The sequence below is a fragment of the Anabas testudineus genome, chromosome 13, assembly GCF_900324465.2.
Source record: "Anabas testudineus chromosome 13, fAnaTes1.2, whole genome shotgun sequence".
In the NCBI taxonomy this organism is placed as follows: Eukaryota; Metazoa; Chordata; class Actinopteri; order Anabantiformes; family Anabantidae; genus Anabas; species Anabas testudineus.
This window is the reverse complement of record NC_046622.1, coordinates 22,235,762-22,259,243: the sequence shown is the minus strand read 5'-3', so window position 1 is coordinate 22,259,243 and position 23,482 is coordinate 22,235,762. Positions and strand designations below refer to the sequence as shown.

The 23,482-nt window shown below is 41.6% G+C and overlaps 3 protein-coding genes across 5 annotated transcripts in view; 1 reads left to right on the top strand and 2 right to left on the bottom strand.

Moving 5' to 3' along the window:
* nxn (nucleoredoxin) overlaps positions 1-2,125 on the bottom strand; it is a 52,964-nt gene extending 50,839 nt beyond the window's left edge. Inside the window, exon 1 of the mRNA XM_026376984.1 lies at positions 1,378-2,125. Coding sequence (XP_026232769.1) covers positions 1,378-1,686 — 309 coding nt within the window. The 5' untranslated portion in view covers positions 1,687-2,125. The remainder of the gene's footprint in view (positions 1-1,377) is intronic.
* A 1,002-nt stretch (positions 2,126-3,127) lies between these two features.
* txndc17 (thioredoxin domain containing 17) lies at positions 3,128-4,833 on the bottom strand. The gene is made up of 4 exons (XM_026365187.1): positions 4,571-4,833; positions 4,381-4,462; positions 3,870-3,945; positions 3,128-3,688 (listed from the first exon to the last, which is right to left on the bottom strand). The coding sequence occupies exons 1-4, from the start codon at positions 4,713-4,715 to the stop codon at positions 3,620-3,622; spliced, it is 372 nt and encodes a 123-aa protein (XP_026220972.1). The 5' UTR covers positions 4,716-4,833; the 3' UTR covers positions 3,128-3,619.
* A 454-nt stretch (positions 4,834-5,287) lies between these two features.
* kiaa0753 (KIAA0753 ortholog) lies at positions 5,288-22,950 on the top strand. 3 transcript variants are annotated; one of them, XM_026340983.1, is made up of 18 exons: positions 5,288-5,713; positions 6,124-6,417; positions 6,532-6,799; positions 6,934-7,043; positions 7,141-7,203; positions 7,380-7,601; positions 8,304-8,472; positions 9,260-9,453; positions 9,629-9,759; positions 10,887-11,039; positions 11,558-11,647; positions 13,392-13,479; positions 13,686-13,754; positions 13,877-14,047; positions 14,264-14,354; positions 14,591-14,711; positions 20,205-20,438; positions 22,244-22,950. In XM_026340983.1, exons 1-18 carry the CDS (start codon positions 5,585-5,587, stop codon positions 22,395-22,397), a joined length of 2,751 nt encoding a protein of 916 aa, XP_026196768.1. In that variant the 5' UTR covers positions 5,288-5,584; the 3' UTR covers positions 22,398-22,950. The 3 variants fall into 3 exon arrangements, with proteins under 3 accessions (XP_026196768.1, XP_026196778.1, XP_026196764.1); XM_026340993.1 differs by having other exon boundaries at positions 13,683-13,754; positions 14,264-14,345; XM_026340979.1 differs by having other exon boundaries at positions 13,683-13,754.
* The last annotated feature ends 532 nt before the right edge of the window (positions 22,951-23,482 follow it).

Below are 23,482 nucleotides of genomic sequence, written 5' to 3'. Positions count from 1 at the left end.
ACGGAAATCATCATTGGCAATCTGAAAGAATTTACAAGACAATGATTTAGTCCAAGTTCCACGCCTCACCTACACAGACAAGAAAAAGAAAAAATTCACACAGGACGTGGGCCACAAAACTGTTCAGGTCACTTTATACACATATTACCTACGCTAGCGTCTTACTTTGCAAACAATCACATATAACTAATGCAATGCAACTGTAATCCATCTTAATATTTTTGTTCATGCCTCTGCAGTTATATATAGATTAACAAACAGCAAAAAAAAAAGAAAAAAAAAAAAGACCTGTGCTGCAACCAAGATGCTGCGACGGCCCACAGACACACACAATGCATGGAGCACAGCCTTCATTTAAACCGTCTCAAAACACTTTGTGCACATGCAGCTGCAAATATCACTTCATGACCAATAAAGGAAGCGTGTTGCCGTATGATTTCCATTTGTCATGGAGAACAGTAATTCTCCCCTTAAGATATTTGGAAGCAATTTCTGTTTCTGTGTGGCAGCTGTGAACAAAAGAAACATATCTTACTGACATTCACCGCTGCATTGGATTACACTCTAATTCAAGCAGAGATGAATGATGGAGTTTAATAATACAGTCACTAAAATGTGTGTGTTAGTTTTATAAAATACCTGTTTCATATAAAAAGCTAATACTTGCACTACATTAAAATAAAAACAGCAACAACAAGCACTATTTCTTAAAATGAGACAGAAATAAGTAATAAGTGAGAACAATCTGAGGAATTATCTCTAAATCCTCCGAACACTGAAACAAATGGAGAAGATGGTCAAATAAAAAGGCCTTTAGTGGGAAGGTTATACTCGCAGCTGAAATACTACTACTGCTGCCTTCTGTAAGTATTCCCTGAGTTTAAACTGAAGAACATTAAACGTGTGTCCTCTCCTCTGTATAACTGAGTGATGGTCCATATTCAGATCATCTTATTAAAATTAAGTGATGAGGAAAAATGGTTCCTTCAATTCTGTGTCAACAGTTCACAGCTGTGTATTTATTGTCCAGGTTAAATTAAATGGAAATATAAATTACTACATCACAGTGCACTTCTGCATGTGTGTGTGTGTGTGCTTCAAAGAGAGGACACACACACACACACAAACACACCCAGTGATTACTGTCAGATTTGAGGTCATCTGACTAGAAGAAAAAAAGGTTAAAGGTTGAATAAGGAAACTGTTGTCATGACTTAAATGAAAGCTCATCCACCTGTGCACTGAGGGAAGGAAGAGGCAGACGTGGCCTATCGAGGGCTTCTCCTCTGCTTTCCAGTCCTCTACTCAGTCACCCTGCTCGGGGACTAACACGGATCTGCAGCCCGTGTCCCTCCTCATCACCACAGCCCATCTTACCTTTTTGTGTCTGTCTTTGAAAGGTAACGCAGGCCACGGCATCTCGTGCAAAAAGTCCTGCCAGTGTTTCTGGTCCTGATCGGACGAGATGAAGACGATTTCCAATTTATCCTTGTGCTCGGATGTCTTTTTGAACCTGCTGTAAAACTCGCACAGGCTGCCGTTGAACTGCTTGCACGGGGCGTTCAGGCTGCATCCGAAAAAGAGCCCGACCAGGGACAGCTTGGCGCCCAGCGACTGCACGTCCACCTCGGCTTTCTCGCTGTTGACGAGCCGCTCCCCGAGCAGACTCACCAGAAACTCCGACATCGCGGCGTCCAGTCCTCGAACACACAGCGTTACCCTCGGCCGAGGCTGATGTACATGTACGCGCTCCGCTCGGGCGACACCCAGACACTTCCTTCACCTCCGATCTGGGGTTTTAGGTGAGCTCCCGGCCCCTGCGAGGCGTAGCGCTGCGCTGCGGTGTGTGTGTGTGTGAGTGTGTGTGCGTCTGCTCGGCCGCTGCTCGTCCTCCGGTGTGAGCTCTGTGCAGGAATGCGCTCCGCTGAAATCGCCCTGACTGCAACAGCGGTCGAGCTGCTTTCACCCTGAAGATGAAGCTGAAGCTGAAGCGAACACTTTGATCAGGACGTGCGGTCAGTGCGACTCCACAGATCGCTCCACATCACCACACTGTGTGCTTTCCCCATGAGGCAAAGAAACAAATGAAGCTAAGTGGACATCAGTGTCTCCAGTTTCTATGTTTCTATCAACGTATTTACCTCTGATGATTCAGGGTTAAAGCACATGCACTCCAGGTTTCACCTCAACATGACTCCAAAGTGACAAAACACATTTGAGCAATAAAACATTTAACAACTCTACATAGATTTTTAAAATGTTGCTAAAGATCAGACTGGGGGATGTGCTGTGGATATGCTGCCATCTATAGGTTTCACCTGAGGAAAGCACCTGGGATACAGCAAACTACAAGCTGCTGCCACTGCCCTCAAGTTGATTTACTCTAATGCTGCTGAGCACCTTAGTGAGACAGGTTGTCCTTACCCCACTGATGATGTGTTGGTGCCACAGTAATCCCAGTCCCTTCATCTGAGTATTTTAGTTTCATGTTAGCCCTGTAGTACTGTACTACTCAGAGTCATTCAGAATATGTATCTGACAGTTGGACCAGCTCATAAAATACAATATACTGTTAAATGGTAAATGAGTGAACAAACCCATGTGACAGGTTACCAGAATTTAGTGTTATGACTGTACACTTCTCAGATGATTTCATTTACAGACAGTAAGTGAAATGATCAAAGAACAAAGAGCAAAAACTGAAAACAGATGAGTGTATCTGAACCTTTTTTCTTCCTCCCACTCTCCATAATCCTCTGACCACCCCGCTAACTTGCAGAACCCAACAGATTTAAAGGGTATGCTTGAAGTAGCTTCAACTAACTCAAACCTTTATATTAACACTAAGTAAAAATCCTGCACTGATACTGATACATCAATATCAATAAACTAAGCTGCATGTAATAAAGCACATTTTACTGCACAGTGAAAACTCTAGTACTATTACTTTTCATACAGAACTTTGAATGTAAGACTTTTCCCTTGATAGAGTATTTTGAAATTGCAACATTGGCATTTTATTTAGGTAAAGGATCTAAATAGTTATATAAGTGACAAGGTAACTAGTTTGAAATAGTGTAGTATTAACTAGTATAAATAATCATCCAATACAAACTCTGTTGAAGAATGTTGTTTAACTGGCTGAACACAAGTGTCAGTGTCACTTTATTGAGGTTTTGCTGCAAAGCAACAAAAATCAAGTACAAAAACTGCTGTAAATTAAAAAAAACTATATTCTTATAGTGTGTTAGAGTTAGGTTATGCTAAAAGAAACATATCAGCCTCAAATTACAATACAAGATTAAGTGATTGCACATTTAAAAGAGAAAACAGTATGGATTACTAATTTCGTTATACCTGTGTTTGTCTTGCAGATAGAATAGCTGATGAATTGACCAGCTATGTTTTACAAAGGACACTTACACACTTGGTTGTAAACTTGCACAGTAGCTGATTTGCATCAAATTAACGTGGGAGATTCATCTTGTGAATAGTTGTGAAAAGTCAATTTTCAACAATGCGATGTTGCTAAAATCAAATGGTGGTAAACGGGACGTGCTGTTTAACAGTGAAGGTATTCTGAATGCTTGCTGGTTGACTGGAGCAGCGCGGGATCCCCTCAGTCCTCAGTGAACATCATCTTCACTAGCTCTGCTTTGAGGCATTCATCCTCCACCAGCTTCTGGGGCTGAAACAAAGACATTACATCGCTGCTGTAACGTATTAAATTAACCACATTAGGTTAAAAGATGAGGTTACAAATAGGTAAACAAAACGTTCATTAGTAACTGTAGCTGGAAATTGGTCGGTTGGTCTCTAACTCATTTTAAAGAAGCTGAAACTAATCCATGCTATTATTTTTTTCTTACTGTGCCATATCTCAGGAGGGTTGGAACGCCACTCAGCTTCAGAGTCTTCTTGAAGTCATTGTTGGGATCCTTCCAACTGAAGCATGAAGACACAGCAGATGTAACACAGAAACACTGAATTACACTAAACAAATGAATACAAAGGTAGAGAGCAAATGCATTTGAAATTAAATGAATGAAACTTTTGATTCTGCTGTAAATAAAGACCTCATTTGCTCTGAAACTGTTCAAAGCTCAACTCCAGCTACATTATCTGGTTGGTTGGTTGGTTGTCATTCTTTTGATTTTACAGTTACTGAACAAGACAGATTTTTAATTTTGATCCCTGCTGGTCACACTGTAACTTAACAATTTCAATACATTACATGTATTACACTGAGATCTGATGACCAGTGACAGTCATCGTGGAAAGAACTGGTAGTTGCGGCCATGATATAAAGTGTTAAATGGATATTCCAGCATATACCACCTGGGTGACTCAGTCTAAATGTTCTGATGGTAAAATACTGACTAGGCTCTTTCTCCAACTTGACAGTAGATGAAGACTGAGCCCTCTGGAAGATGACTCATCTCTCCTCTTACGACTGGCTCAGCTGAAAGGGAGGAAGAAGAGGAACTGTTAGGAATGATGAAATGAAAGTGCACCAAACATTTCACAGCAGCTATATTGTCATATGGTATTATTCCACATCTCAAGTTACCTTTCACACAATCTGGACACCAGCTCTTTCCTTGAGCGTCTTTATTACCAGAGAAATAGGCAAACACGTCTTTTCCTTTTCTCTCCGACACAGCCTGACAGAATTCATCATAGCCACGCACACTTACTTCTTCGTAATGAGCCATCTTTTAGGCCGAGTTAAAGAGGAAAAGGCACTAACCTAAACGAAACTGTGAGCTACTGACTAGTGTGTGCAGACAGCCAGCTCCTCTGAGCAGACAGGACCTGGTAGAAATACTCACAGGTTAACACTAGCACTTCCGGTCTGTGCAAAGGTTCTTAAAGAGACAGTGCGCACAGACTATGTGACACAAGTTAGCTATTATTTAAGTTGCGTTATTACATGTTATTTAATATGAAGCAGGATATATTAAAAGTGTTTATATTCGATAGATGGATGCAACCAAGTATATTTACTCGGGCGTCACGTGTAATGTTTGTCCTCTTTAACGACATGTACTGCTGCGTTCACGCAATATTAGTAGAATTGCATGAAAAGGGAACAACTTTGGAAATTCATGCGTAGTAGAGCTAAATTAGTGTCTTGGTGCTAACCCTGTAGCAACATAGAATAAAATACACAGGATACGTTTACGTGATCTTTTACCATTTGATGCATTTGTGACATTGTTGTTATGTTTGAAATAAGAACGGCAGAACGTGAACGCAGCATTGAACGTCTTCCGTTTAGCGGCGTTCTGTTGTTGTCATGGCGGCGTTTCAAACTGACAGGATTGGGGTAAAATTGAAAAAGTTAACCATGTGCTGCATTTTAATCGATCCTCACTTAGCGACTGCGTGCACATAGAATCTATATATATACTGAAAAGGCATTTAAAGGCGAAGCCCAAATGGTCCAACTGATGACTTTGGGATTAACTTGACGTTAGCTAACTCATTCAAAAACGTAGCTAGCCTGCTGATGCTAACCCATTAGCATTTTATATCAAGCAAAAAAACTGTTCAGTAACGTTAGTGTGATTGTTTTGCTGAGATGGCTGCACAGTTCTTGCAGACTGGTCCACCCGTTTCCGTAGGACAGCAAAACCTAGACAGAGAATGGGTTTCAACAAGAAACGCACACAGCCGTAGAGACCTAGCTACGGGGATGTTCCAAAACAAGGTAACACACTAACTAACTAACTAACTAACTAACTAACTAACAGTGGAGGACGTTTCTAAATGTGCTACGATAATGTTCATCTGTTTTTTATTCTAAGTAGCTCATACTGCCTATTAGAAGACGAACATGTAACGATAGTTTTAACTAGCTAAAAAGCTTCAAATGAAGAATGTAGCCTGTTTATTGAGTCAAACAAATACAGAAAACGTCCTTAGGAAGGGAAGTTAAATACCCTAATTAAGCCAAGTTAAACGTTATGTTTAGCATTGATTTGTATTATTCTGTTTAACTGGTCATTTTGAGGGCTGTTCCTCGGCTTGACTTTAACATACGTGAAAAGCATGATTGAATATTATGGTGACTGCTTTTTTGCACTACTGGTTATGACAATGGTATCTTGCACACCTCAGCTGCTCTTCAATGAAGCCATCCCTGCAAGTGCCAGCAACCGTGCCACCCGTGTGGGCCCACCAGCACCTATTTTGATTGAGAGGCTTCTGCCTCTGTCAGAGCTGCGTGACAATGTGGACAGCACCAGGAGCTCCATCAGCTTCACCACTCTTTCTGAGGAGAGGCTCCAGGCTGCTGTCAAGCTCGCCAAAAGAGATCTGAGACGAAGACACCTCGAGTCACTGAAGAAATCCTCCACCAGACCTTCTCAACAGGCCTCATTCTTTGAAACAAGTGATCCAGAGCTACTTCTGGTATTGTATATGATGTTGCCATATGAAACACACTGTAGTGTATAACCTGTGTGTGTCTTGGATTGAGCCCTGCCTTGTTGAGCTGGTGACTGACAGGGATTTGTCTCCCTATAGGAGCTAGCAGCTACTCCGAGCAAAGCAGAGTTAAAGGCATCCAGCCCAAAAGAGAAAGCAGTCCCCCCCGGAGCCAAACTGCCGGTGCACACATCCCAGAAGCATCGCATCCCTTCTCTGCCTTACACTGGCCAGACACCCCCAACCAGAGACCCTGGTCCTAGGCACCCGGAAGGAGGCCAGCAGGCTCCGTTAAGCCAGGAGATCTGCAAGCTGCAAAATGAACTGGAAGTGTATATTCAGAAAGTAGAAGAGCTTGCAAACAGAGGTAACCCATAAGTTATTACAGCAGGGGCTGGTCTTGCTCTATGTTCCAAAGTACCATTTAGCCTGAACCTAAACTGGCATTGTTTTTATATGGTTCATAATGAATATCACTGAACAATGAGCATTAAACAACAGGGGGGCAAAGAGAGGAGTCACTGGAGCCTGAGGAGCATAAGAAGTTGGAGCTACGCAGACAGAAACAAATGGCTCGCTCAGCTCGTGTCATCTATGTTCTGCAGCAACAGGTATTTAAGTCTCTACCATCTGGAACTGAAAAATAAATCTTCACTGACATAATGCACATTCTACTTTTCAGCGTTTGACTAAATTATTATTGAATAGGTTAAGGAGATACAAGATGATATAGAGAAACTGCGAAGACAGAAAATGTGGGACAATAATAAGGTATGTCTGAGGCGATTGATTTTTCTTACTTAATAATTACTGATAAAGAATTGAAACTGATGAGCAAGTGTTTTATATGGACGTCATGTATCACGCCAGTCTAATACCCCAATTGCTCAAGGCAAATCTATATGTTACTCACCGATAAACATATTTGCTATCTGTTATCGTTACAGAGCATTACAATAAACAGGCTCGCAGCCGCCCACCGTGGGACTCTCAGGGCACTACAGGTTATTATCCATCAGCTTTCGCATCTGTCCCACAGCAAGGTACCCCCTCATTACAAAGAGCTGGGCCAGCTGATTCGCCAACTCTCATTGTGTTCAGCCAAGGTCGAAGCAGACCAAGGTTCAGCTGTGCCTGAGACAGTGTTCAGCATCCTGCAAAAACTAGAGGTGAAGTACAATAACAAAGTGTTTACACAGTTATGTTATACATGTTTTCCACAGTTTTGGCACAGTGTAGCATTTTAAAACTTACAGATAACTTATATCTGTATGGTTCCCTAGTTCTTGAAAATATAGCAGATCAGTCATTATAGAGATACAGACATCCTGAATCCTAAATAACATTTTGTGTTACGAGTCACATGCTCTCAATCTAACTGAATATATATTTATTCACTGAAGATGAAACAAGATGCTAAAATCCCTCCAACATGCATCAAGTGAAGCTACCTGCAGCACAGCTCCATATAAAAGAAAGTGTCTGTCGTCATACAATAAGTGTAGTTGACCAGCTTTTCTAATTAAGAGGACTATATTTAAAGCTAACTTTTCCAATTATTTTCTGTCCTCTAGCATTTGAGATTATGTATAGAACGGTCTTTGGTTCTTGAAGGATTAAATACATCCTCGAACGCCCTCAAACTAAAGCTGAGAGTCAGCACTTAACTTCAGTTCATTAGTCTCATTTTGTCCTTATACTTTATGACAGCACTGCATATGGCTCTTGGTGCATTATATGTCTTTTATGAATGATTGTCTTTGCTATGTTTTTGATAGTCCAGTAAGATGAAGAAATATAAAGTGGTATGTTGTTTGTTTAAATACATTTTATGGTGGCAGATTCATAATCCTCGTCACTCTTTTTCGTAGAGTTTGGATTCTGCTCTCAGTAAACAAAAAAAGATGCAGGCCCAAGCATGTCCTCCACGCAGGAAGTCTCCTTGTCGCAGCACGTCACCTACTACAGCACCTAAGGGTCACAGCACCTCAACTGCTCGAGGACCTCGCAAACCATCAAATCCCAGAAGAGGTGGCCATGGTGAGTGTTTCTTTTGTCTGGAATGACTGAGTATGTTTAAAAGCCTTTCTGCTCTTCAATGATTCATTTGTGCATTTCTGCCCTCAGCAACAACATTTATTAACACAGCTATATTTTATACCCAAGTCAACGGTCTATTTACTACCAGAGCCGCTATAGGCTGCACACAGAATAAACCGTATGTATGATTTTGATGAGGCACAAACAGTTTAGTCTCCTGAGTATCTGGAAGTCATCTAAGGCCTTTTGTGCATTTGTGTTTAGGCTTCCCGCTGTGTCTAAATTGCTGTACCCGGGCTGAGAATTGATAAGGACCTATGAAGAAGTGATATATAAATAAGGAACTGAAGTGCAGAACTCTGGCCTTCAGTCCCCTGCTGCTTAGTCTTATGAGTACTTAACTCCTGCTGGCTCCTATTGGGCTAAGAGGCATCCTGTGGAAAACACCTACAATGAGCTTTTGCAGCAATCTCGATCTCCGTGGAAACAAATGCCACAATTCTTTGTGGCATTACTCTGTGCCACTTATCTAAGAGTCAGTAGGGATCAAACTAGGTACCACCAATTAAGACAACGAAAGACGTTGGTTGTCTTAATTGGTGGTACCTAGTTCGAATGTAATGGCTTAGGCCCCAGGTTCCAACCTGATTTACTTGTATTTGAAAGGAATGAAGACGAAGAGTATAGTTTGTTGTTGCCCCAGATATTCCTTGATTTACATGTAACTATGATTCATCAGTTGAAACCAAAACATGTCAAACATGTACTTTTTCATTTATATCTGCAGGTAGGAGAATGACTTCACACAAGCCCAAAGCAACTTCTCACCCGCCTACAAACAGAAGTGAGGTGCTGAGGGCCAGCCTACAGAGCCTCGCCCAGCAGAGGGAGCTGAGAGACCAGCAGAGACCGTCTCAGATGAACACCAGCAGCAGAAAAGGACTGCACTCTGAGAGGAGAAAGGCTAATATTATCATGAAGGTGCAGGCTTGAATGAATATGTTAGAGCACATGAGAAATACTTTGTATTCTATTAACGCCAGTTCGATTTGGGTTAAAACACACAAAGCACACTGTGTGTCACTGTGTGTCAGAGGTGAAAACCAAGTGATCACGTAAAAAATCAAAACATATATTTTCTCTTTTTAATTTACAGCATAATCAGATGCAACATGCAGGCTTCCAGCAACCTACAGTCTCTTCGCAGCTCAGAGTGAACCAGCTCCCTCAAAAAGAGCACTCTGTGCCCTGGATGCCTACCTCCCCTCACTCTCCTCCTCCACAGCGGTGAGCTTTTCATCTCCCTGACACAGTAGATGTTTGAAAAAATAACCTATTATTGTTCTCCAACCCTTCTACTCTCACTCACTCCAGATGATTAATGTCTTTATGTAACAAAGGTTATACTTATATAATAGCTGAAACGCTATTCTTAAGGTAATAGTTTGGATCCAGTGTGCAGCAGTGTATCGGCTCATTAATGCAGTGTCAATTCATTTGCTCTTGACACAATGAATTGTAAAAATAGAGATGAAAAGAGTCGATATAACCAGATAGCATTTTTTTCTTGAAGAGAATTCCAGAGACTGGGTGTAGTGTAGCTGAAGGCTCTAGAGCCTTTGGTAGCCAAATGGGCTGAGGGTGTGAAAAGAAGACCCAGAGTGGATGATCAAAAAGTACAAGAAGGGGTGTACAACTATGTAAAAGTTGTGAAAGGTTAGATGGAGGGAGGTTATGAAGAGCTTTGTAAGGTGAGGAGGAAACTTTAAAATCACTATGATGTTTGAGGTGATGAGATGGAGAGACATGATATGACATAATCAGACATGGTAACACTGTTAACAGGATTCAAAAGATCATCAAAGATGACCCCCAAAATCTTAATCTATGGAAAAGGGAAGTTAATATTAGAGGGAAGCCAAGATTTTATTTCACTGTTGGAAGGTGGACCAACAAAGTCCAGCTTTGAGGACATAGAGTGCTGTATGAGTGACATCTTTTCTGGAGGCCAGCCCAGGGGTTGGCAACACCATGGTTTCCTTAACAAGTAGCCAGTGGGATATTTCCATTGGATTTTAGATGATTGCGGGTTATAAGATCTGATGGCGCAATGCCATTTAGTGTTCCCTACAACTTCTGTAGCCTCATTTAGGCACTTATTAGCAACCTGTCTTTTAAAAATGCATAAAAGATTTTTAAAAATCACAAGCGGGTTATTTATGTTGTAGAATAAAATGGGAACATCTCTTGATCTAATTGACTTTAGGAGGAGGCAGAAGGAAAAGCTAAAAGCTACCCCGTTTCTGGGTCCTGTTCTCCAGGTTTCTCATTTAACACTGTGACTTGTCTTAGCATAGCGCATGTCTGTGGGTATTTTCCTTTGCGTTTCATTCTATTGCTGTGAATCACAACAGATCCCCACAGAGGGGGAGACCAGAGCCCCGTTGTCTCTTCTCTCCAGTGAAGGCCTCACCGAGCCCTCCCAAGCAGAAGGGCTCCAGCGGAGGGGGAGCAGAGCTGGCCATGAGCATGGAGAAGAAGAAACAAGCTCAGGATGAAGCATTAAGGTAAAGCCCTCCTACAATGATCTGAATCTCTGGTACTTAACATATGTTTCAGAATGAAATATCATCAGATTAGTCTCTGGATTGCATGCATACATAAAGAGAAAGCCAAATGGATGAAAAATAGGCAAAAGGAATGCTAATGAGTCTCCCCTCTATATTCACTGGGTTATTTCTAACCTCTGTGTCAGACCCCACTTGCCGATAGCCATAGGCAATACTCTGATTCTACTTGAAACTTAATTCTCTGCAATAAATGAATCTAGGTGCCTGCTAGATTGAGGCCATTTCTCTTTATAAGTGATTAATACTCGACCTGTTTTCACAGCTTATAAGCACCTCGCTGATTGAGTGCTCTACATACGTCACTGTTTAATCAAATCTTAATTACTACAATTGTGCTTTGCAGTTAATCAGCAGCTAGCAGCCTGATTTTAGAGATGAGGATTATAAGTTATTTATGTGAAATGCTTAACAGAGCTCGCATTTTGCTTTATTTGATGATTGCCGGCTTGGCACAGGAAAGCCTGGTTGGATAAGATGACGATGCAGAGACTGAAAGCGCTCAACCAGCTAAGTCAAGAGGAGACTGAACGAATTCAGAGATTAAGGTACAGTGGTCATATAATTACTGAATTTATCTGGATCTCAGGGAGAGATAGAAGTTGAAGGTCAGTTGTTGGATATTGAGCTAGAGAATTAACAGAGGCTTTTTTGACTTGATTTATATTCCAAACAAAATTCATATAAACACTGATGATAAATACCAAGCTACAATAAAGCAGTTGACTGAGAGGTTCCTATCTAACGAAACAAGTCAAACTGAGTTTAATGGGAACAGGATAGGAATAAAGTTAGAACTTTCTTCAGACGGTCTTATTAAACTATATGCAATTTACTACACAAGACAATTAATCAATTCAGAATTTAGTTTTTTGCACTGATCAACACAATAAGAGTCATCACTGTCAATATTAAAAAAGGATCTCTAGTAAGTAATATAGGTTTTACAATAACTACAGAAAATAAATGATTGCCTAAATATTCACCCCTTCATGTCAGTATTCAATAGATACTATAGAATAGATACTTCTCAGTCAGATTGTGAGTGAACAGCCCGTCTAATTCTGAACTGGATTGGGGTCTGGGCTCTGACTCGATCGTTCTAGAACACCAACATTGGTGTTTTGAAGCCATTTGTGTGCAGCTGTGACTGTGTGCTTGGGGTCATTGTCTTTCTGGAGAACAAATCTTCTCCCGTTTCACAGTTCTCCTGTGGACGGCATCCAATTTGTCAGATCAGATCACATTTCCTTATGTTTTGCTGCATTCATTTTACCATTTTATCAACCTCTCAATAACCTTTTCTCTGAGTTTTCCTCTGAGTTATCTTGTTTTCTTTAATCCCTGATTCAATGTTGTGAATAACATGAGAGGTGAGAACTTCACCAAGGGGGGTGAAGAGTTATACAGTTTTATAGGCACAGTATGTACACATACTGCATGTAAACTTTTTCTATTTATATTATATAAAAAGAAGAAACATTTCCCACCAATATTCCTACGTAAAAAGACGCACAAGACATGCAGCCAAGCCCAAGCAGTAAACAACACAACGCAGCAAGCCTCACAATTTAATGAACACAAAAATACCACAGGTTGTGACTGCAGCCACGTCCCTTCAGCACCAGAGAGAACATATGTTCCTATGGATCACTTTACATTTCCTAATCAGCCTTGGGACTGTTTTACCATCAACAAAACGCAGCTTGAGCAAAACATAGGTTTCAGTCAACATTTGGTTCATAAAGGTTTAACTACACCAGCAGTTGTGCACGTTTGACCTTCGTGCTACTACTGTCAAACACAAATACCCACCAAGAACATGCCTGATATATTTGTACTCATCGTAATAATTCTGCAGTGTGATTAAAAACATTTGAATAATGATATTCAATGGCTGCATCTCTTTTAGACATTTGCAGGTAACATAGAACAGCAAAAGAAATCAAATATAGTTTTCTCCACCTGCACAATAAACTCCTTCACAGTCAGATTATTATTTGAGTTATTTCGCCCCGAGCTGATCTCATCAGTAGCGTGAAAAATTCACATCAAGATTTATCCACATACAGAGCAGTGGATACTCAGACAGTCTTACTCAGTTGCAGTGAATATTTAGGCAAAGACAGGAATTGATGAACACTAGTATTTTGTAGGGCCAGAACTTGACTTATGCAGTGCATTTTTATTAATAATGTGTGGAAATGAAATATCACATGTAGCCTGTTTAAGCTCCCAGTCTCAGAACTTCTCCTGTGGCAGCTTGCAATGTGGGTGTGTGTTGGTTTACAGGTCTGAAGTTGTCTCGCCAACTCAGTGGGCTAGGAGAGCTGAGCAGAAGGCCAGAGAGAGAATTCAGCCTCTTCTGGATGAAACACAGGTGACGAGACACAATCTTTTTCTGCAGACTGCCAGGTTTTGCTTCCTGTTTATGTCACATTTTATTTGTATTTGTATTTAAAATAAAACAGAGCAGGTACAGTATTTAACCACAGCAGGGCCAGTTATTTTGTGGACTAAGTAGGAGTAAAGGATAATTACCTTGGACAGATGGGACTGAGTTCGTTTTTGTGTGCACCTCAGCAGATTGGCGAGTCCAGGAACAGGATCAGCTCCTCACTGAGGGATCGGCTGTCTGAGCAGGCTGCTGAGAGGGTGAGCTGTGTGGCTGCCAGTGATAAAATAAGAGAGGACCGCTGGCCTTACTATTGAATAAAGTTTGAATTTAGTAACAGGAAACATGTCGTACAATTAAAATTCCCTGTTGTCCTACACAGGCAGCAGAGAGTGCTGAGCAGCTAAGCGAGGCCCTGTTGGAGGATCTGTTAGAGGACACAGCACGGGTGGCATGGGCAGCTGAAACAGACAGACAGTTGGAGGATGTCGCCCAGTGTAGGTTGCAGGCCCCCACTCTGGAGAGTATGCTGCTTCGTATGGACGAGATACAGGTAAGAACAGCGCCACAGACAGGCCCACCAGCAAAAGGTCACTGTGGAACCGGAAAAGGTCACCAGCAATCACTTTGTTATTTAAAGTGACCTGTTATGACAGCTCTTCTCTGGTGTTGCTTATTGATTCAGTGTGTACACACTGCAGTGTGTCCGACATGCCAATGCAGGTGAACAAAATGTGTAGAGAGTGTTTGTCTGTGTGTGTTTGGGCAGAGGGATCAGGAGGAAGTTCGAAGACGCTTTGCCTCTATCACCTATTCAGACCCTCTTTACTGGGACCGACCAAGAGCAGCAGGTGAAGAAAGTAAATAACCTACTTCTTTGTTTTAAACAACAATACTGCTCTCCTTTCACCTGTAACTGCAATCAGACAACATTATTTCCCTGATGTCTCCTCCAGGTGGAGACAGTAACACAAGTGACAAGCTGAGGCTAATACTCCTTCACATGTTTTCTGCCCATCTTTCCCCTGCTCTTTCCCATTCCACTTGTCACACACTACCACTTCTGCTTCCTCCCCTTCGTCTCTGTTCTTCCCAGGACCCCAGTGCTGTAATCCGGGCTCCAGGCCAGCCTCTCCTCAGCCAATTAGGCTCACACGACCAGTAATGAAGCAGGCCTCTGCAGCTGACATTGTCCTACAAAAACCGATGGAGACTGGGTGGGTTACGATGTCCTTTACCCTCTTTTTGCACTCAAATCATTTCCATTTCAAATCTTTTGCCAAGGGCTCCCTTCGTTACTGTTTTATTCATCTTAAAGAGGCAGTTGGGAAGAGAGAATTCATGTAATATATGATATAGTGAAGTGCAAGATTCAAGTTTTGACCTATTGAACGTCTTCCCAGTGTTTGGAGATTAAATTATAGATCTTAGCTGCTGTTACAGGTCGTCATGGCTTTAGCAGTATAATGGAAGTTTGGGGTTTTGATTACTTGGAAAGTCTTCTGTCATTACTTGTACACTAAATGTATAGAGTTGCAGTTAAAAGCTTCCTGTGGCTGTACGATGAAACTAAAAGCAGCAACAGCAGCAATATCCACGGGAAGTAGTTTACTATTAGACTCAAGACTTGATGAAAAGGAAAATGGTTATGTTAATGGTTAATGTTTTTTCCAATGATGCCTAGTTACTGTTTTTTTTTCTTGCATGCCCTATAATCACTCTCCCACTGGGAGGCCTTACTCATCCCACAAAACTCAATTGGTGGTTACTGTACCCAGGGCAGAGTCTATTCCTGACTCTGGCAGGAGACTCCACAGAGAGACCCTCTGCTGCCCAGGGCTTTAGCTGCAGCTGCTCTACTGCCTAAATTAATGAGGAACTTGAAATGATGAGAAAAAGAGAGTGGAAGGACTGGAAGTTGTTGACACAGACATGCCGACAGGATGCAGCTTCTAACAAATTCAAGCAGCAGCCATTAGTAAATTAAAGTCAGGCTCAGTTGCTTTATTGGAAACTGTGTTGAAATCCACTGTGCCAAAGACTCATCTTCAACTCTGTCTTTTTAACACATCCATCAAGTTTTATTTTTTGGCAAAACATAATACAGGTACGCGAAAATCAACTATTTAGTGTCTTGTTGTTTTTGTAGAGATGCTATGAGTTTTCATCACTTATTCATTCTTCAGGACTCTCCTGCCTCGCAGAATTGTAATGAGGGCAAGCCATTTGAGAACTACTGGCTCATTTGTTCTGAAACTCCCTGAATCTGTGTAGCTTAGACATGTCTACATCGCTTTTATCCACAGTCCAAATTACAATTCCTTAACAGAGTATTGGCACCTTGCTGGATCGTTTCGTGTTTGCTGTTTTTAACACATTGATTCGCAGCGGATGTAATCAGGATTTTTTTTGACATGAATAATGGATTTTGATTTTTGAGTGAAAACTAATCTCTGCGAGTATGTGTATGGAACCCTAAACAAGCCCTTGTGATATGGTCAATAGTAATCCACTTTTAAATAATGTCTATATTAAATTCAGTCGCTCCAAAATTCATTTAGACCCCATCATTTATCGCACATTATACCTTATTGTACTTATTGTAAATGTTATTAACATGGTAAAAAATGCAGTTAAAATCCCCAAACGGAAATCTCTCATTTACATAAATGTTCAGACACTTGTTCAGCACTTTGTAGAAGCTGCTTTGGAAGTAATTACAACTCAGAATCTTCTTGGGTTAGTCTCTACTGGCTTCTAACATTGGTTTTCGGCAGTTTATCCCAATCGGCCTCGCAGGTCCTCTCAAGCTCCGTCGGATTGAATTTGAAATGTCTTTGAAGTGTCATCTATATGTCACTCCACACATATTTAAGGGGGTTTATTTTGAGCTTTGACTGGACCAGTTAAGGACAGTCAGAGACTTGTCCTGAAGACAGTCCAGCATGGTCTTGGTTGGATGCTTTGTATCATTGTCCTTCTAAAAGATGAATCGCCCCCAGCCTCAGATCTTCAGTAGCAGCATTCTTTAACGCACTTCTCTGTATTTGGCTGCATTAATTCAATTCTGAAATTCTGACCAGTCTCCCTGTCCTTGCTTCTGAGAAGCCCCCACATAGCATGACTTTAGTTGGGGGGTACTGCGTCTCAGGGTCCTTCTTGTCTAGTTGTAACATGACACAGCAGAAATCACATTCTGACATTACTCAGACTTTGTTCTAAGAAACTGAAGCAGCTACAGGACGTTTGAAGATTGAGAAACACAGAATCTCTGTTCCACTCCGGTGACAAGAAAAAGAAAATTTATTAGAGTCTGCTTTAATTTGTTAAAAAATGTGATCTCATTTTCATCTAAGTCAAGAATATTCACATCCTTTTCCTTTTTTTGCCACTGTAGATACCCATCATGGACATTTGTTAAACTGTTTCATTCTAAACAAGGGCATAGCTTTTTATTGAAGACAGATATGTATATGAAATGTCCCTGCCACCATCATGCAGTGATAGTCCTCATTCTCAAGAAAAATAATCGCTATTGATTCTAATGCATATTAGTCACTTCTGGCCCACTCCAAATGAAGACACAGCCATTTGGTGCTCCTGCTTGGAGAGTTAAGTCCCTTAGTGTGGAAAAAGTTGATACAAAATCAACATTTGATTTAAGTTGTGTAGCGAAATTTAAGAGCAAGGACAGGAGACAGAAAATCTGTGCAACAAAGGTTACACTTGTTAGTGAATCCTGCTACAAGCACATGGTCTCCTGACAGATACATTACATTTGTCTCACAGTATAGTGTTTGCTCTCATGCCGCACAAGTTGCTAGCAGAAGCATTTTGTAACAGCTGTTGTGGACAGACAACAATCCCATTGTGCTTAGTCCCATAAGAAATAATAAAGCTAGAAGAAGGGGAGTCATTTGGTGTAAGATAGAAATAGAACTGTGTTTATGAGGTGCATTGTTTTATAGAGCTGTCTTTTTGGGCTGAGAAGTTGTTCTGTATACTGACCTGAGCTGTAAAGAACATAAGTGCTCTGTAGAGGTGTTGTAGGCAGAAAAGACAGCGGTGACACATTTTACAGCAAACGACAGAGGGGATGAAGTGATGAAAGGTTTTCCTCAAACAATCCTGCAGCCTGTTGCAGTAGAAGTGCCAAAACCTAAAATTATGCACTACACAGAGAACAGGCATTAACACTAACCAAATCCTTGTATATCTGCCAACAGTGCAGGTCATTAATACATGTGTGCAGTGACCACTGTTAAGTAGACTGGCTTTACAGTAGAGAAAGGGCGGAGAATGAGGGATGACACTGATACAATTGTGCAGCAACAGTAGCTTATTAAATCAGAGCAGCTCCTGTGGACGAAAGCCTAAAAAAAGCAGTTTGTTTTTGCATCTGTGTTGGATTGTGTTAATCGCATGAAACTCTTCTAGTGTTGACCATAGCCGAACGGAGCGGTTATATCAGGTGAGCAAAATGTGCAAAGAGCTTGGCATTGATGTTTTTCAGTCCCTGTGCGTAGCCGCATTTCTCTGCCCAGAGAGACGCATCAGCCTCTGTCGTCAGCAGCCAAATCACATGTGCACTTAAAACAGATTGGAGAAGAAAACAGTGTGACACTGACAGAGCTTAAAGAAGCAGCGATTTCTCCTTAAAGGCTTCTTTGTTTGGACTGTTGCTTTTTTTGATTTAGGTACTGTTACTGAGGCATGGAGAGCAGGACGAGGGCTGATTGGGCTACTGATTTCAGGCAACAGCTGAAAGAAGACTTCTTTTTGTTGTTTACAGGCACTCAGACTACTTGTTCAGTTTCCTATGGTTACCTTTGATTCGAGACATTATCAGGAGTGAGGACATACAGTTGTTTTGATTATGCCAGTATTTTACACCGGACAGCACACTTGGCGCTGTCCTCTTGAAGCGGTTTCCAAAGCAGCGTCTGTTCTTTACCTTTATCGTGCCTTTGTGCTTGTACTTATGCGAGTGCTATCAAAAGAGCACTGGGACAATGGGATTGAGAGATTTTATCTTTGAAAACATCAGCAGGAGCGGCAGATAAGATTTATGTATCCATGGTGAGCAGCCCAGACACAGGCCCTGATTGCCATCCTCCCCTTGTCTTATGATGACTGACCCGCCGCAGCTCCATCAGCGGGTCAGACAAATCAATGAAGAGATGAAAGCCCCACTCAGCAATATTCTAAACCTTTTATGTATTTTTTTTATCTCATCTCTGAGTCCCCCCGCCTCGTTGTTTTGCCAAGTATTTCAAACAAGCTGATACCTGTAGGTGTTCTGCGCAGTAAATGTCAGCTTGGCTTGCACCCTCTACACCCAGTTGTGACTTTAGAGTCCTAGTTTCTCGTTTCTTAAGCCATCTGACTGATTCAACAAGAATGAGATTCTACAAGAAATTGTTTTTTCAGCAATTTATGAGTAAACAAGATTGTTTCAAATGTTGACTTTGTCCAAGGCCAAACAAACTAAAGTCACTTGATGTGATTGTCCTCATACGTGATGTTTTTCAGCTGTTTCAGGTTGTTTGTGGCTGAATGTTATGTAGAGGTTGAGAATGCTTTTTTGTGCTCCTTCCCGATCACTGACCATTCAGAAACAAACACCTCCTTTTGATAGATACCTCAGTTCACAGTGAAATTAATTTTGTATCTCAAGGCCGGTCCATTCAAAAGACAAAAATATAGATATTATACATAAATCAAGAACACTTATGAGTCTTACAAGTGCGTCCTAATAATTCATAACACAGCACGTTATCTGGATTCAGGTTCTGGTTCTTCACAGAGCTACATTGACAGACTGGATAGACTGATGTACTAGACAGCTCTTGTGACTCAAAATCGCATGTTGGATGGTTATTGTTGGAGTTCTCTGCTGAAGACATGGAACCTTCTAACAGAGTTACCACGAACACGTGGTGTTTTCCTACTGTTGCTGTTTGTTTAATCACTCACGTCGTTTTTTCACAGATCCAACATCAATCAGTGCTAAAATGCGTGAACGATGGCTGCTGACCTAAAAAGACAGACTGGTCCCTGTTTCTGAATATAGCACAAAAGGAGTCGGGGGATTTCTGATTTTTCTATAAAGGCAGTGAAATTGCAGGGTGCTGTATCATTGTTTTCTCAACGACGGCCCTCAGAAGCCCATCAGACAGTAAATCGACCCATTTTCAACTGGAAGGGGAGTTGATTGTGCTGGCACTTTGATATTTATGGCCACCCCACGGTTTGCAGCCCCCGCAGTCAAAACAGAAACAAGTTCAGCTGAGGCCGGGGAGCACAATAGAGAGGCACTTTGCTGTGGGGGCTGCTGCAGTGCTATATATAGCACCGAGAGCGCCGTCGCCAGGCTGATTCGACCAAGTAGAGGAGATTATAAAGCCAGTCCATGGCCGTGCCCAGCTGAGCCCCAACTCACTCAGAGCAAGGGGATGGCGAGGGAGCCGGCCTCTGCTAGACACCTCTTGTAAATCCATCGCCCCTGGCCTCATATCAGGCACTGCAAGTGTTCCTGGTCAACCCCAGCGCTGCACTCCATTCTGACTCCCTGGTCAGTAAATGAGTTTGCCTCTTCTCCACAGCTGCAGCCCTCACAAGCCATTTACCCATTTCATACAGTGTGAGCGGTGACGGTAATGAAAAGGTGCTGTGTCTCTCTACATGAGCATCCTCTTATGTTTCCTCAGACACAGTGTACTGTCTGAGAACAGCCTGACAGAGGAGATATCCCAGGAGGAACGGCAGCCCAGAAACAACGCCATGTTCTCAGGCCCTGCAGCGAGAAGCACAGGGACTGTTATCTCTGTTCCAGGCAGCGTGCTGAGAAACATCCGGCGATACCGGGAAGACTACGAGGCCTACCTGCGCATCGTGGCTCACGAGGCTGTCGGCAGCTTCAACCCCTGGGCCGTGGCTGAAAGGTAACACAACAGCAGAGGCAGCAGTTTCTCTGCAGCACTGTTCCCCTCTGGTTGACAAATTCAGTCATCTTTTTGTATGTCTGAGGTTATATAAAATATTTCTACTACATTTTAGCAGTGTCACATTCTCAGATTTGGCAACCAGAGCCACAGTGAAACAGATATGTGTGAAACTTCTTGCTACATTCTGTGTTTGATGAACTTGATCATTCAGGCGCTGTGAAAGGATCTTGCCGAGTTCACGGCCTGCATGGTGTGTCTCTGTTGTTCTGCTCTCCCACTCACAAATTTGCATCCTTAACAGAATTCTTAAGTTGGTGCAATGCAGAAAATCTCGTCATCTTTGTGCTTGTCCTGAATCCATGTGTTTAAATACATCAGTTCTAAACTTCTAATAGATTTACAAGCCAGTCTTTGCACTGTTTTCTTCCTCTCTGTGTCTCAGATATGCGTGGGATTGTGAAAAGTTCAGTAAATAGGTTGTTTTTTCTTAAGTTGTGAGCTGATAAAACTTTTGCCTAGTCTCACCCGTGGGGTCTGACTGCACGCGTCACTTGCTCATTATCAGTCCCACATCTATGAACCAAAGTTTTCACAAGATGGGTTTTGTGTGTGTTCTGAATTTGGAGGGAGTAAAGGAAATGGTATGAAGAACAGCCATCCAATTATCTGAGTGTTTTTAAAGCGAGAACACACACACCCACACAGTACAGTCATGTACACCCCTGAAACCTGTCTGTGTGATGAGACTGTAATGAGCCGGCCCAGTGTTACTGCAGAGCCACGTCACCTGCTGCATCTCATTCATTCTATATGCTAATAGATTGAGTGTAGGAGAAGACACAAAGCATGCATCCAGTTTCTTTAATGCAGTGCACAGATGAATATGAACATGTAGATCAAAACAGAGGAGGATAATTCAACGATTGGATGAACTTCACACTCTACTCATGTTTCTGCAGGTTAAAATCGAGCATGTGCTGTACAGTTACTTCTGTGTATGAACTGAGAGCTTGACGTTTGCGTGCTGAGATTTTATTATGGTTGAACTGTCAGAGTATAAGGGTCAAAGTCAGATCTTAGAAGACACAAAAGTTACTCAGATCGTATTGATTTGACATTTTTGGGGCTCTATAAGAGCACATGCCACTTTCCTGCTGTTTTGCCACCTCAGAGAGAGTGTGTGTGTGTGTGTGTGTGTGTGTGTGTGTGTGTGTGTGTGTGTGTGTGTGTGTGTGTGTGTGTGTGTGTGTGTGTGTGTGTGTGTGTGTGTGTGTGTGTGTGTTGACCTAGATAATGATCAAAACACGGAAATTCTTGCTTGGTGCTGCTCCCAGCTCACGAATGTTAAGAGTTCTGCTTCTTCATCTTAGGTTTTCATGTCCAGCCCTGAAAATCACACACTCATTAGAAAAAAAAACGTTGTGATTTCACCTTCTGAAAAAATTGCAAAACATTTAAAACCTGTATTTGATTGAACACAGTACGAAGCCAGCATTTTAGAGATATAGCGATTGAGATATGAGATATATTTTTAAATATTTTTCAGAAAACACTAACAAGCACTCTTTCTCATCTTTCTTTCTAGTTGTAAATATGTATTGTTTACTTAAATTTAGTTTTAACAAGGTGAATTTGTATTACCAACTGTTTCTGTTACATTTTAGACCTTCTACTTAGGTCTCACTTTGTCCATGTTATCGTTCAACTGGCTCAAAGTGTTTGCAGTATTTTTTTTTTTTTTTTGGAGACAGATTTTCACAAGCCTCTCTCTCTAATGTCTCTGTCTCTTGTTAATGACCCAGGCTGGCTGAGGAGTTACTTTCGGAGGCTCTGGATGACGTGGCAGCAGAGTTTCAGGACGTTGTGGAGGAGTATGCCGAGGCCGTCTTCACCTCAGAGTTTCTTCAGCCGTCCCGCTCACCTCCTGCTTCAGCTGCAGCTTTATGCATTCAGTAGAATGGTACAGCATCATGGACGTGCAGCAGCAGTTCTTTCCAGATATCTACAGGAACTACAATATATTTTTATTCAAGGACTATGATGAGCCAGCATTTTTCGCTATTTTTGTACATTTCTTGAGGGGATATTCAATTTCAGTGTAATTATTTTTGTTAATATGTGAAGGTGTGAAAAGGTGCTTATAGGTCAGACAATTTAATGTGACTATTTATTTGGGATTGTAGATTATTTTAATGAAGCCACAGCAGACGACTGCTGGATTGCTCAGGGAGCGTCAGTCACATTACTCTTTATGGTCCATCTGTATCTGTGATTGAATTCCTCTGGGAGAGCTAGTTTAGATGAGCTTGAAGAGACCATTACAGAGGATTACAAGATTACCTCTCTCCCCTTGGACTTGCTTTAAATCTTCCGGAGGATTTCTAGTGTTTCCCATCTTCACGTCGGAATATGGATGTAAATGAATTGCATATGGTCTCCGAAATGATGCAGGACAGGGCAGGACATCATGTGTTGAATCTACTGCAGTCTGATTTGCTTTAATGTCTAAATAAAGGGATTAAACACAGTAAGTGTCTAATTCCAAGAATTTAAGGACGTTGACTCTTTGGTTTTATTTGTTTTTCTTAAATCAGAATATAGAATAGTCGTGGTGAAAAGTGTCAGCTCTGAATTTAGAGTAAACACGATGGCCCCGGCTCTCTCTTTAGAGACAACATGAAAGCCATGGAGGCATAGTGAGGGGACACGTCCAGCTGTTGCACTGGGCCTGTGGAGACCAGCCTTTGACAGCGAACACTGACTGAATGAATTAGCTCACATCGAATCAGCTGCCCTTACTTTCTCTGAGGCTGGGCTATAATTTATCTGCTTGGAGGAGACACAGAACCACAATGTGTTAACTCTAGTTATACTTGTTCTGTCATGGGGGATTGAGAAACACGCATATTAAAGGAGTCTGTTCCTTTTCAGTAGCGAATTTCTAATTATCTGTTGGAATGATTATGAAATTTCAAAGACTTTTAAAGGACGAAGGAGAATGTATTTTCATTTCTGCCACCTCAGCAGCCACTGCTTAACAT

Bases quoted from the DNA above. Each gene is read 5' to 3' on its own strand.
- txndc17 (XM_026365187.1), bottom strand. From the start codon at position 4,715: ATGGCTCATTACGAAGAAGTAAGTGTGCGTGGCTATGATGAATTCTGT. The intron at 4,463-4,570 runs GTAACTTGAGAT...CCTCCCTTTCAG, and splicing joins GTGTCCAGATTGTGTGAAAG to CTGAGCCAGTCGTAAGAGGA. The intron at 3,946-4,380 runs GTCAGTATTTTA...TTCATGCTTCAG, and splicing joins CAAGTTGGAGAAAGAGCCTA to TTGGAAGGATCCCAACAATG.
- kiaa0753 (XM_026340979.1), top strand. From the start codon at position 5,585: ATGGCTGCACAGTTCTTGCAGACTGGTCCACCCGTTTCCGTAGGACAG. The intron at 5,714-6,123 runs GTAACACACTAA...TGCACACCTCAG, and splicing joins CGGGGATGTTCCAAAACAAG to CTGCTCTTCAATGAAGCCAT. The intron at 7,044-7,140 runs GTATTTAAGTCT...ATTATTGAATAG, and splicing joins TCTATGTTCTGCAGCAACAG to GTTAAGGAGATACAAGATGA.